Here is a 12,549-nt window from a genome sequence, read left to right as displayed (position 1 = left end):
TACCTCTATCATCTCACCTTACTCTCATGGTTATAGCTGACTAGAAAAGTCAATTTTTATCAGCTGGGTAAGTTTCTGGAGAGGATTCTGAAGGATAAGATATTCAGGCATTTGGAAAGACAGGTTTGATTAGGAGTAGTCAGCATGGCTTTGTGCGTAGGAGATCATGCCGTACAAATTTGTTAAGAGTTCTTTGGTGAAGTGACCAGGAAGGTTGATGAGGGCAGTGCGGTAGACGTAGTCTATGTGGTTTGGTAAAGTTCCCTATACGAGCCCCCCTCCATCCTGCATTACACTGACCTTCCGTCTAACACCCATTTCCGGACCATGACAATATTGGCAGCCCAGTAGTAATTCTGAAAGTTCGGGAGAGCCTGGAACCCCCCAACTCCTCTCCAGACAAACTCTTTAAATACGGGGAACCTGTCTGCCCACACACAGCCCAGAATAAGCCTACTAATCTTTCTGAAAAAACATTTGGGCAGAAAGATTGGAAGATTCTGAAATACAAAAAGGAACCTCGGCAGTATCACCATCTTTATTGTCTGGACTCTCCTGGACAGTGGTAGCGGCAATCTGTCCAAACTTTTAAATTCCTCTTTCACACCCTCCACTAAACTTGCCAGATTTAATTTGTGATGCTGGGCCCAGTCCCATGCCATGATCCACCTTTCTCCACTCCCCAGATGCCCGATGAGCCATTGCCAGTGGCTCAATCACAAGGGCGCAGAGCAGAGAGTGAGCAGCCCTGCCTCGCCCCGCACTGCAAAGTGAAATGCTTAGAGTCAACCCTGTTAGTGGAGATGTTTGCTTTTGGGGCTTTATACCGCAGTCTTAACGCAGACCACGAATCCCTGTCCGAATCCAAATCATTCCCAGATGTCAAATGCCTTTTTGGCATCCATTGCCACCACAACCTCCATCTCGCTTCCTCCTGCGGGCATCATGATTACGCCCAATAACCTCTGTATATTGGTTGCTAACAATCTGCCCTTTACAAACCTGATGTGGAGATGCTGGCATTGGACTGGGGTGGGCATAGTAAAAAGTATTACAAAATCAGGTTAATGTCCAACAGGTTTGTTTCGAATCACTAGCTTTTGGAGCACAGCTCCTTCCTCACCTGAGGAAGTTGGACTTTAACCTGGTGTTGTAAGACTTCTTACTGTTTTACCAACTTGGTTTGGTGTCCTCCAACCAATCCGGCACACATCCCTCAATTCGGGTAGCCAAGATCTTAGCCAGAAGCTTTGCATCTATATTTAGGAGTGAAATCGAATGATAAAATTTGTATTGCTCAGGATCTTTGTCCTTTTTTTGGATGAGGAAATTGGAAACCTTTGATAACGTTGGGGGGGGGGGGAAGGAGCAAATGCCTCCAGCGCTTCTGAAAGGGCACCCTACCTAGGCCCACTCCTCTGCTTTACCCCCGTAACCCCACCTAACCTCATGCAAACTCCACAGTCACTCACACTCTCTCTCTCTCTCTCTCTCTCTCTCTCTCCCTCTCTCTGCCCAGAACTGCTCACAGTATTCCCAAGTGGGGTCTAACCAGGGTTGTGTATAGCTGCAGCATAACCCGTGTGTCTTTATATGCCAATCCTCTCGACATAAAGGTTAGCATTCCATTCCCCTCTTAGATTATTTTCTGCTTTTGTTCCTGGAATTTTAAGGATCTTTGCACCTGAATCCCCAAGTGTCTTTGGACATTCACTGTACCTAACCTCTTTCCATTTAGCAAGTGCTCTGCTCTATCCTTTTTAGTTCTAAAATGGATAACTTCACACTTGCTGACATTTAATTCCATCTGCCACAACTTTTCTCATTCACCTAATCTGTCAATATCTTTGTGCAATTTTATCTTGGCGGTGGAGCAGTGGGATTGTCACTGGACTAGTAAGCCAGAGACCCAGAGTAATGCTCTGGAGAGTCCAGTTCAAATCCTGCCACTGCAGATGGTGACATTAGACTTCAATAAAAACCTGCAATTAAAAGTTGCACGATGACCATGAAACCATTGTCGATTGTTGTAAAAACCCATCTGGTTCACTAAGGACTTCCGGTGACGGGGATGTGCTGAGCGCACCTACAAAAGGCGGCTCTCCTCCTGGAAACTCGCATTAAGGCACTTTTAAACCCAAAACAGCCCGCTAAAACAGGGGGAACCCCCCCCCCCCCCCCCCCCCCCCCCCCCATTGTGGGCCTACTGGAGGGAATCGAGGGCAGGAGCCCTATGGAGTATGTGGCCCAATGCTAGGTAAACTGGTGGGAAGGGAAAGCTTCCCCTAGCCTACAGCAGTACAGAGAGCCCTCCGGCCCACGGCTGGGGAGCAATTGCGGACCATCATCACGAAGCTGCACCGGTACCAAGACTGGCGAAGGATCCGAAATTGGGCAAGATGTACAAGCTCCTGTAACTGGAGAGCCATTCAATCCGTGTGTATCAGGACATTGGGGCGGATCAGGCCAAGCGCTGGGCAGAAGTTAACAAAGCCAAGGTGGCCCTTTTATAAGAACATGAGCGGTTCGGAATTCTGCACCCAGCCAAGTTCGGGTGATTTTCCAGGACAGGGAATATTATTTCATCGCACCGGTGGTCATGGATGTGTTCGTCCACAAACCTGAGCTGCAAAGACAACAACAAAACCAGCATTGAACCACATACCCCAGCACATTGAGACACTGAGAAATTATTTGCGTGGGACTGTACTGCTTGAGTAGGAGCTGTGGCACATCTCCTGTCAGGGCGAGGGTGCCCAATCAACCAAGCCTTTGAGATTGTCTACTAGAGGCTGTGCTCCTCTGAACCCCCTCAAGGGGGATTTGGGGGTGGAGCAGTTCCTCAACGGACTGGACATGCCGGTCGTGGGAGAAGGTGGGAGACGGGCCTGGAAGCACCATTAGAACATGGAGGGGCCATGGAGAGTATTAGCTCCGTGCAGCGGGGAAGGCGCTGGAACCAGATGGATTCCTGGCGGATCTCTACAAAACATCCACGGCAGCACTGACCCTACACGAGGAAGATGTTCACAGACTCGCTGGTGAGAGGCTCCCTGCCATAAACACTAGCACAATCCTCGATATCGCTGATACCCAAGAAAGATCCAACTGCGGGTCCTACAGACCCATCTCGCTACTCAATGTAGATGCGAAAATCCTGGCAAAAACCCTGGCTACGTGCCGGAGGTAGTCGCGGAGGTCCAGATGGACTTTGTCAAGGGCAGGCAGCTAACGGTAGCATTGTGGACAGCACAATCGCTTCACAGCTCCAGGGTCCCAGGTTCGATTCCGGCTTAGGTCACTGTCTGTGCGGAGTCTGCACATCCTCCCCGTGTGTGCGTGGGTTTCCTCCGGGTGCTCCGGTTTCCTCCCACAGTCCAAAGATGTGCAGGTTAGGTGGATTGGCCATGATAAATTGCCCTTAGTGTCCAAAATTGCCCTTAGTGTTGGGTGGGGTTACTGGGGTATGGGGATAGGGTGGAGGTGTTAACCTTGGGTAGGGTGCTCTTTCTAGGAGCCGGTGCAGACTCGATGGGCCGAATGGCCTCCTTCGGCACTGTAATTTCTATGTAACATCGAACATCAGGTGCCTGCTGACCATGATAATGACCCCATCCAGGGAGAGAACATCAGAATTGATCATCTCCCTGGACACCAAAAAGGCCTTCGACAGAGTCAAGTGGATGTACCTCAGAGGTACTGGCGCAGTTTGGTGTTGGGCCAGAGTTCACTGCTTGGGTGAAACTACTGCACAGCGCTTCCATGGTGAGCGTACAGACAAATACCAGTAGCTCTAAATACTTCCAGCTGCACAGAGGCACGAGGCAGGGATGCCTGCTGTCCCCACTGCTGTTTGCTTGGCAATAGAGAAATTATTGATTGTCCTCCGACTGGTGTAAGGTTAGAAAGGTATCCAGACGGCGATCAGAGAGCATTCTGTGGATGACCTGCTGCTCTACATCTCGAAAACCCCAGGCGAGCATGGAAGGGATCATGAAGCTCCTAAAGGGGTTTGGAGCCTTTTTGGGCTACAAACTCAACCTGAGCAAGAGTGAAATCTTCCTGGTGAACTTGCAAGGGAGAGGGAGTGAGCTGGAGGGACTGCTGTTCAAGCAAGCCCAGACTGAATTCCAAACAGCCCACGCCTGGATGTGGATCCACGAGGGAACCGGCCGAGTGTGGTGGAGGAATTCAATAGGGTTCTGCAGAGGTGGAGCTCGCTCCCGCTCTCCCTCATAGGGAGAATACAGGTGATCAAAATGAAGGTGACGCCCAGGTTCCTCTTCCTGTTCAGATCCCTCCCGATCTACATCTCCAAGGCCTTCTTCAGCACAGTAGACAAACTAATCACGGTATTTGTGTGGGAGGTTTAAAAATAAAAGGGTCCTACAAAGGAGAAGAAGCACGGGAGGCCTGGCCCTCCCAAACCTGCAGTTTTACCACTGGGCACCAGGGGGGGGGGGGGCGTAAAAGCTCACAAAAATGACCGCGAGGTACAGGGGATAGACCGTAGGGGATAAGCCTAAAACCAGAATGAACAGAAAAATCCGCCGGTTAATATACCCTCGCGCCAACACTGGGAAGTACAGCAGAGGCACATCGGCCAAATGGGGGCCGTGGCCACGAGGGAGGGGAGACAGGTACATGTGAATATATATAGTGATCTTTGTCTGTTTCTGTTTTCCGCTCTTTGTTTTATGTCTTTTGTCATTTTAATTTTTCCTTGGTTGTTTTGGCTTTGTTTTGCGCCGTTTGCAACTTGTAACAACCTAAAACTGAAAACATTAAATGTGAAGACCAATAAAACATTTATAAAAACTCATCTGGTTCACTAATGTCCTTTAGGGAAGAAAATCTGTCCTCACCTGGTGTGGCCTACATGTGACTCCAGACCCACAGCAAGGTGGTTGACTGTCCCACAAGGGAAATTAAGGGTGTGCAATAAATGCTTGCTCAGCCTGCGACGTCCAAATCACATCAACTAATTTAAACAAAAAGGTTGTCTACAATGTCACCTAACTTTCTATCATAATAATAACCTTTATTGTCACAAGTAGGCTTACATTAACACTACAATGAAGTTACTGTGAAAATCCCCTAGTCGCCACATTCCGGCGCCTGTTTGGGTACACTGAGGGAGAATTCAGAATGTCCAATTCACCTAACAGCACGTCTTTCAGGAGTTGTGGGAGGAAACCGGAGGAAACCCACGCAGACACAGGGAGAGCGTGCAGACTCCGCACAGACAGTGCCCTAAGCCGGGAATCGATTCCTGGACCCTGGCATTGTGAACCGTTGTGATACTGCATCCCTGTTCCTTCCCAGTCACTTGGTCAAAAACCTGGAATTCCCTCCCAAACAGGACTGTGAACTGCAGCGGTTCAGGAAGGCTGCTCACCACCATCTTCCCAAGGGCAGTTAGGAATTGGCAATAAATGCTGTTTGAACCAGGAACGCCTGCATCCTGTGGAAGAATTCAAAATAAAGGCCATTTTGCATAGCTGAGTCTCACAAATAGCAAATGAAAGCATGGTCGTTAATTGGTGGACCGAGAGATGAGATACAGTTCAGCCATTGTCTAGTTGAGTAGAGGAACTGGCTCAAGAAGCTGCTAGCCTATTCCTAGATTATTGGTGTTGGTTGAAGAAGGAATCTTGTGTCAACATCAGGAGAATACTTTTCCATTAGTGCCATGCGATTTGATCTGACAAATGAAACCTCCATTCTGAAAAATGACACCTCGAATACTGCAGTGTTCCACTGTTGTACTGTAGGAGCATCTTGTGGGACTGTCAGCTGGATAGGAACTTGTCTCCACTCCATTCTGCCTCAGTGGTTGGAGTGTGATCAACTAAAACTGTAGTTGTTGAAAGTTTTGAGACCTTGGATGCAGAGAAAGCCTTTTACCGGGTGGAGTGGGAGTACCTCTGGGAAACGCTGGGGAGGTTTGGGTTTGGTGAGGGCTTTATTGGTTGGGTGAAATTGCTGTACCAGGCGCCTGTAGCAAGTGTATGTACAAACCGGCTGAGGTTGGGGTACTTCAAGATTCACCGGGGAACGAGGCAGGGTGTCCCCTCTCCCGTTACTATTTGCCCTAGCTATAGAACCACTAGCTATGGCGCTGAGAGCCTCGAGGAACTGGCGGGGACTGGTTGGGGGGGGGGGGGGGGGAACATCGGGTCTCTCTATACGCGGATGAGTTGCTCCTGGACATTTCGGACCCTGTGGCGGGGATGGGGGAGGTTCTGCGGATCCTGAGGGATTTTGGTAGTTTTTCAGGGTACAAACTGAAGATGGGAAAGAGCGAGTTGTTTGTGATCCAGGCCAAGGGGAAGGAGGAGAGACTGAAAGAGCTGCCACTCAGGATGGTAGAGAAAGGTTTTCATTACCTGGGTATACAGGTGGCCAGGACGTGGGATGCCCTGCACAGGCTCAACCTGACCCGGTTGGTGGAGCAAAAGGGACTTTAGAAGGTGGGACATGCTCCTGCTGTCACTGGCAGGGCGGGTGCAGACCGTGAAAGTGACTGTCCTCCCCAGATTTTTGTTTGTCTTTCAGTGCCTCCCCATCTTCATCCCTAAGGCCTTTTTAAAGTGGGTGAGTAGGATCATTACGGGCTTTGTGTGGGCGAAAAAGACCCCGTGAGTAAGGAGATCGCTGTTGGAGCACAGTTTGAGAGGGGGGGGGGGGGGGGGGGGCGTGGGAGCAGCTGGAGGGGGCGTCATGTAAAGGTACTAGTCTGGGAGTTTTGATAACGGCTCCTTTGCCGTTCTCGCCGATCCGTTACTCCACAGGTCCGGTGGTGGTGGCGACACTGCAGATCTGGGGACAGTGTAGGAGGTACTAGAGGGTGGAGGGAGCATTGGTGTGGACTCTGATATGCAACAATCACGCGTTTGTCCCGGGTAGGATGGACGGTGGGTTCCAGAGCTGGCAGAGGGCAGGCATGAGAAGGATGTGAGATCTGTTCATAGACGGAAGCTTTCCCAGTTTGAAGGCGCTAGAGGACAAATTTAATCTGCTGCCAGGAAACGCCTTTAAATATCTGCAAGTACGAGTCTTCCTGAAAAAACAGGTAATGGCCTTTCCGACACTGCTGCCACTGAGGACACAGGACAGGGTGGTCTCCGGCACCTGGGTGGGAGAGGGGAGGGTGTCGGATATCTACCAGGAACTACAGGAGGCGGAGGAAACCCCGGTGGAGGAGCTCCAAGGCAAGTGGGAGGAGGAGCTAGGTGAGGAGTTGGAAGCGGGTCCTGGGCAGGGTTAATTCTTCCTCATCATGTGCCAGGCTCAGTCTAATTCAAGTTAAGGTGATCCACCGGGCACACATGACGGCAGCGAGAATGAGCCTTTTTTTGGGGTAGAAGACAGTTGTATGAGGTGCAAGGGAAGCCCTGTAAACCATGTCCATATGTTTTGGGCATGCCCGGAGCTTAGAGAGTTCTGGCAAGGGTTCGCGAGGGCAATGTCCAAGGTACTTAAAACACGGGTTGTGCCGAGTCCAGAGATAGCGATCTTTGGAGTGTCAGAAGACCCGGGAGTTCAGGGGCGAAAGAGTCCGACGTCTTGGCCTTTGCCTCCCTAGTAGCACTATGAAATGAAAATGAATGAAAATCGCTGTTAATGTTCACTCTAGTTTGTTTTGTTATTATGGTTACTACTGTTTTATTATGAAAAATTCTGCAAAACCTTAATAAAAATACTTTTTTTTAACAAAAAATAAAGTTTTGAGACCTGATGGTAAAGTGAGGCATGTAGCTGGAGAATAAATTGTTGATTTAGGTGTGATCACTTATTCTTGGTAATCAATGATTAAATGTACAAAATACTTTGATTCCAGCAACACTGACTGCTCTCTTTGTTTCCTTTTTTAGAGCTTCTCTGATGGTGCAGTGGATGAGGAGAGTGGTGTTCATGATGGCTGGGAGGAAGGAGAGAATGAAGAAATGGATGACCGAGAAGAGGAAGATCTAAGTGACACTGCGGAGGGTATCGAAGACGAATGTGGAGAGTCTTATTATTATTTTGTTGCAGACAAGAAGTGGATTGACCTTGTTCAGGAAGCGCAGGGCAGAGGCCTCGTTCAGCGTGTGAAACCGAAGGTAAGTGTTAGCAATTAGAGAGAGACTGTGTGTTTACTGGATGACTGGAAGTTGTAACGTACTGTCGGGTCTCTGCTTCATTTAAATTTTTGATCATCTCTTTGTGATGAGAAATTATGAGCCCGCAGCTGTTCAAAACTGTAATCGAACAAAATCAAGACACCACAATTAGAGGGATTTTATTGATTTTTGGGAGAGTTAAGCTATACTTCACGCTGTTGCAGTTCTCCTGTACATGTCCATCGAGTGCTGCTCCCCATCAGATGGCAGATCGAAATTGAGCTGCAGAAACACATACATCCATTAATCTCCCAGAGGAAGTGAATGTACGCTAATGCACCATGGAATTTTTTTTAATTTAAAAGGTGTACCAGGAAGAGAATGTTTTAAGATGTACTGTTGTTCTTGGGTGAAAGATGTGTGAGAGACATAGCCAACATTCTGAATTTTGATGCTGGCTCTATGATGTTGAAGGGGAAGGAAGACGCAGAGTCCAGTATTTTTAAACTTTGGGGAAGAAAGGTTCCATCATTCTCTGGCATTGGAGATGGTATTTGTTTGGCACGAAGTATACTTGCCACTGTCAGCCCATGCCTGAATGTTGCTGCATGTGGACACAGATTGCTTCAGTATCTGAGGAATTGCGGATGATGCTTTACTAAAACCAGGGATGTTTAAGGACAGAAATTGATTTGTGCACATATCTTGCAGGACTGTGTCTGTTGGTGGTTCTGGGTAGAGGTGAAGCCATGAAAGAATTTGAAAACAAGGATGGGAACTTTAAAATAGGGGTGTTGTTTAACCGGTATTACAGCCCCAGACCAGACTCAACTTTGGCTCGGATACTGGATCGAAACCCCAATATTTTAGTTTATTTTAAGACTGTGTGGAGAGAATGATTCGCTCCAGGAGTGATTGCATGAAGGAATAAGGCTTTTGTATTTCTAAAACAAAACTTTATTATGAATCATGAATGCAATATTAATTTTTTTTAACTTCACACCCAAAAAGAACAGTTTACAGTTACCCCTTAACACTACTCAGTTTCCCATTAACAACAAGAAAAGAAACATATGGCTCTCAATCCATCTTAAAATTAGCATAGCCGAGAGTTATACTTGCTGTATAAAAGAGATTTGGCTCTGGTTAGAACCCCTTCAGACTGATTCAATGTCTTCAAAAAGCTGGTTCACCTGGCATGTTTCAGTTTCCTTGTTCCTCCTGTGAGAGAATTGTCAGGCAGATCAGAATTCACCTCCTCTCTCACCCAAAGCTTCTCCAACACCTCTACATTCCTTGGCTCCACCCAGCAATGACCTACTCTCCCCAAGCTGAAAAACAAATGATCTCTGCAGGCTGTAAAAGCACATTGGCTGCATGTGAATGCTGTTACCGTGGAGACAGTTCACCCACATTTCGGAGTATTTAAACCGTACATTATAGGCGAAGATTCAGGAACCAGTACAATACTTAAGTAACCAGGGTTGACTGTGAATTTCAAAGCTTGGGAGTGGAACTTATTTATTCATTGAAGCTGAAGGAAAAGTTGAAGCTATCGCTTATTTCAGCAGCTGATCCACCGTTCAACACTAATTGTGTATATCAGGATTATGGGAAGCTGGTGCTTTTATCAGGCTCCAGCAGTGTTTGGCTTAGGAGATGAATTAATGAAATTCTAATGCCACTGTAGTCAGCTGGATGAAAACTACCAGATGGACAATGTTGGCGAATCTCTGGATTTCAGAACAATTGTTGCACAAAATATTTATTTCAGCCGTTCCTACTTCAAAGTCCTGTTGTGTTCAAATTGTAAAATTGGATTAATATTTAATGACAATCCCAGATCAGACTCCAACAGTTGCTGGGATACTGGACAGAAACCTCTAGTTTATTAGAAAATAGAGAACCTCTATTTAATTGAGAAAGCAATTAGAAACATTTTAAGAGGATCGGTCCTGAACACATTGCAAATATTTGAAATGTAACGCAACACAATTTGGAGATTTAAGGTTATTTACAGGTTGGTCCGTGATGAACAGAAAATGCTGGAAACACTCGGGCAGCAGCCATAAAGAGAGAAACATAGTATTACTTTGTCCGATCAATCACCTCTCTCTTCCCGGGTGCCATCTGACCTGCTGAGGGGGTTCCACTACTTTCTGTTTGATATTCAGAATTCCAGCCCTTTTTCCATGACTGTCCATTAAACAGTCTGCAATTTTGAGTTTAAGATCCAAGTTGGCACAGTCTCTGCATACTGTTTAAAAAAAACTCCAAAGCTCATGAGTTTAAGCCCCAAAATCCAAGACGCAAATTATTGAGATAGCTGCTGGAGTTTTGGCAAAAGCATATGGGATAACTGCTGACCTTCAGGGAAGAGATCCTCTATTCCTTTGTCCAGGGAACGGAACCTCTATTCCTTTGTCCAGGGAACGGAACCTCTATTCCTTTGTCCAGGGAACGGAACCTCTATTCCTTTGGTCAGAGAACGGAACCTCTATTCCTTTGTCCAGGGAACGGAACCTCTATTCCTTTGTCCAGAGAACGGAACCTCTATTCCTTTGTCCAGGGAACGGAACCTCTATTCCTTTGTCCAGGGAACGGAACCTCTATTCCTTTGTCCAGGGAACGGAACCTCTATTCCTTTGTCCAGGGAACGGAACCTCTATTCCTTTGTCCAGGGAACGGAACCTCTATTCCTTTGGTCAGGGAACGGAACCTCTATTCCTTTGTCCAGGGAACGGAACCTCTATTCCTTTGTCCAGGGAACGGAACCTCTATTCCTTTGTCCAGGGAACGGAACCTCTATTCCTTTGTCCAGGGAACGGAACCTCTATTCCTTTGTCCAGGGAACGGAACCTCTAATCCTTTGTCCAGGGAACGGAACCTCTATTCCTTTGTCCAGGGAACGGAACCTCTATTCCTTTGTCCAGGGAACGGAACCTCTATTCCTTTGTCCAGGGAACGGAACCTCTATTCCTTTGTCCAGGGAACGGAACCTCTATTCCTTTGTCCAGGGAACGGAACCTCTATTCCTTTGTCCAGGGAACGGAACCTCTATTCCTTTGTCCAGGGAACGGAACCTCTATTCCTTTGTCCAGAGAACGGAACCTCTATTCCTTTGTCCAGAGAACGGAACCTCTATTCCTTTGTCCAGAGAACGGAACCTCTATTCCTTTGGCCAGAGAACGGAACCTCTATTCCTTTGTCCAGGGAACGGAACCTCTATTCCTTTGTCCAGGGAACGGAACCTCTATTCCTTTGTCCAGAGAACGGAACCTCTATTCCTTTGTCCAGAGAACGGAACCTCTATTCCTTTGGTCAGAGAACGGAACCTCTATTCCTTTGTCCAGGGAACGGAACCTCTATTCCTTTGTCCAGGGAACGGAACCTCTATTCCTTTGTCCAGGGAACGGAGCCTCTATTCCTTTGTCCAGGGAACGGAACCTCTATTCCTTTGTCCAGGGAACGGAGCCTCTATTCCTTTGTCCAGGGAACGGAGCCTCTATTCCTTTGTCCAGGGAACGGAGCCTCTATTCCTTCGTTCTGCCATAGTTTAATAGAATGCCCAATTCATTTTCTCAAATTAAGGGGCAATTTAATGCGGCCAATTGACCTACTCTGCACATCTTTGGGTTGTGGGGGCGAAACCCACGCAAACACGGGGAGAATGTGCAAACTCCACACGGACAGTGACCCAGAGCCGGGATCGAACCTGGGACCTCGGCGCCGTGAGGCAGCAGTGCTAACCCACTGTGCCACTGTGCTGCCTAGTTCTGCAATAGTAACCCAGAAATGTGGAATAATAATCCAGAGAATGAGAGCTCAAGCCCCACTGTGGCAGTTCAAATTTAAATCTAAATCCCAAACACACAAACTTGCATTTCTGTAGCGCCTGTAGTGAACTCAGGACATTCCAAACCGCTTTACAGTCAATGAAGTACATTTGAAGTATAAGCACTGTTGATAAGTACTGAGAGATACAGCCAATTTACACAGCAAGCACCCACAAACAACAGTGCGGTAATCACTGTTGATTGACAGATCAGTATTGGTCAGGACTGAGGATTACCCACTTGCTCTTTGAAATAATGCTGTGGGCTCTTTTGCGGAACCTCTATTCCTTTGTCCAGGGAACGGAACCTCTATTCCTTTGTCCAGGGAACGGAACCTCTATTCCTTTGTCCAGGGAACGGAACCTCTATTCCTTTGTCCAGGGAACGGAACCTCTATTCCTTTGTCCAGGGAACGGAACCTCTATTCCTTTGTCCAGGGAACGGAACCTCTATTCCTTTGTCCAGGGAACGGAACCTCTATTCCTTTGTCCAGAGAACGGAACCTCTATTCCTTTGTCCAGAGAACGGAACCTCTATTCCTTTGTCCAGAGAACGGAACCTCTATTCCTTTGGTCAGAGAACGGAACCTCTATTCCTTTGTCCAGGGA

The 12,549-nt window shown here is 47.5% G+C and overlaps 1 protein-coding gene across 1 annotated transcript in view; it reads left to right on the top strand.

Moving 5' to 3' along the window:
- LOC119977183 (F-box/WD repeat-containing protein 7-like) overlaps positions 1–12,549 on the top strand; it is a 267,076-nt gene that overhangs the window by 49,025 nt on the left and 205,502 nt on the right. The window contains exon 2 of the mRNA XM_038817862.1: positions 7,878–8,105. Within this exon, the coding sequence (XP_038673790.1) occupies positions 7,878–8,105 (228 nt within the window). The remainder of the gene's footprint in view (positions 1–7,877; positions 8,106–12,549) is intronic.

This window comes from Scyliorhinus canicula, chromosome 14, assembly GCF_902713615.1.
Source record: "Scyliorhinus canicula chromosome 14, sScyCan1.1, whole genome shotgun sequence".
Classification (NCBI taxonomy): Eukaryota; Metazoa; Chordata; class Chondrichthyes; order Carcharhiniformes; family Scyliorhinidae; genus Scyliorhinus; species Scyliorhinus canicula.
This window is presented reverse-complemented; position numbering and strand designations above follow the sequence as displayed.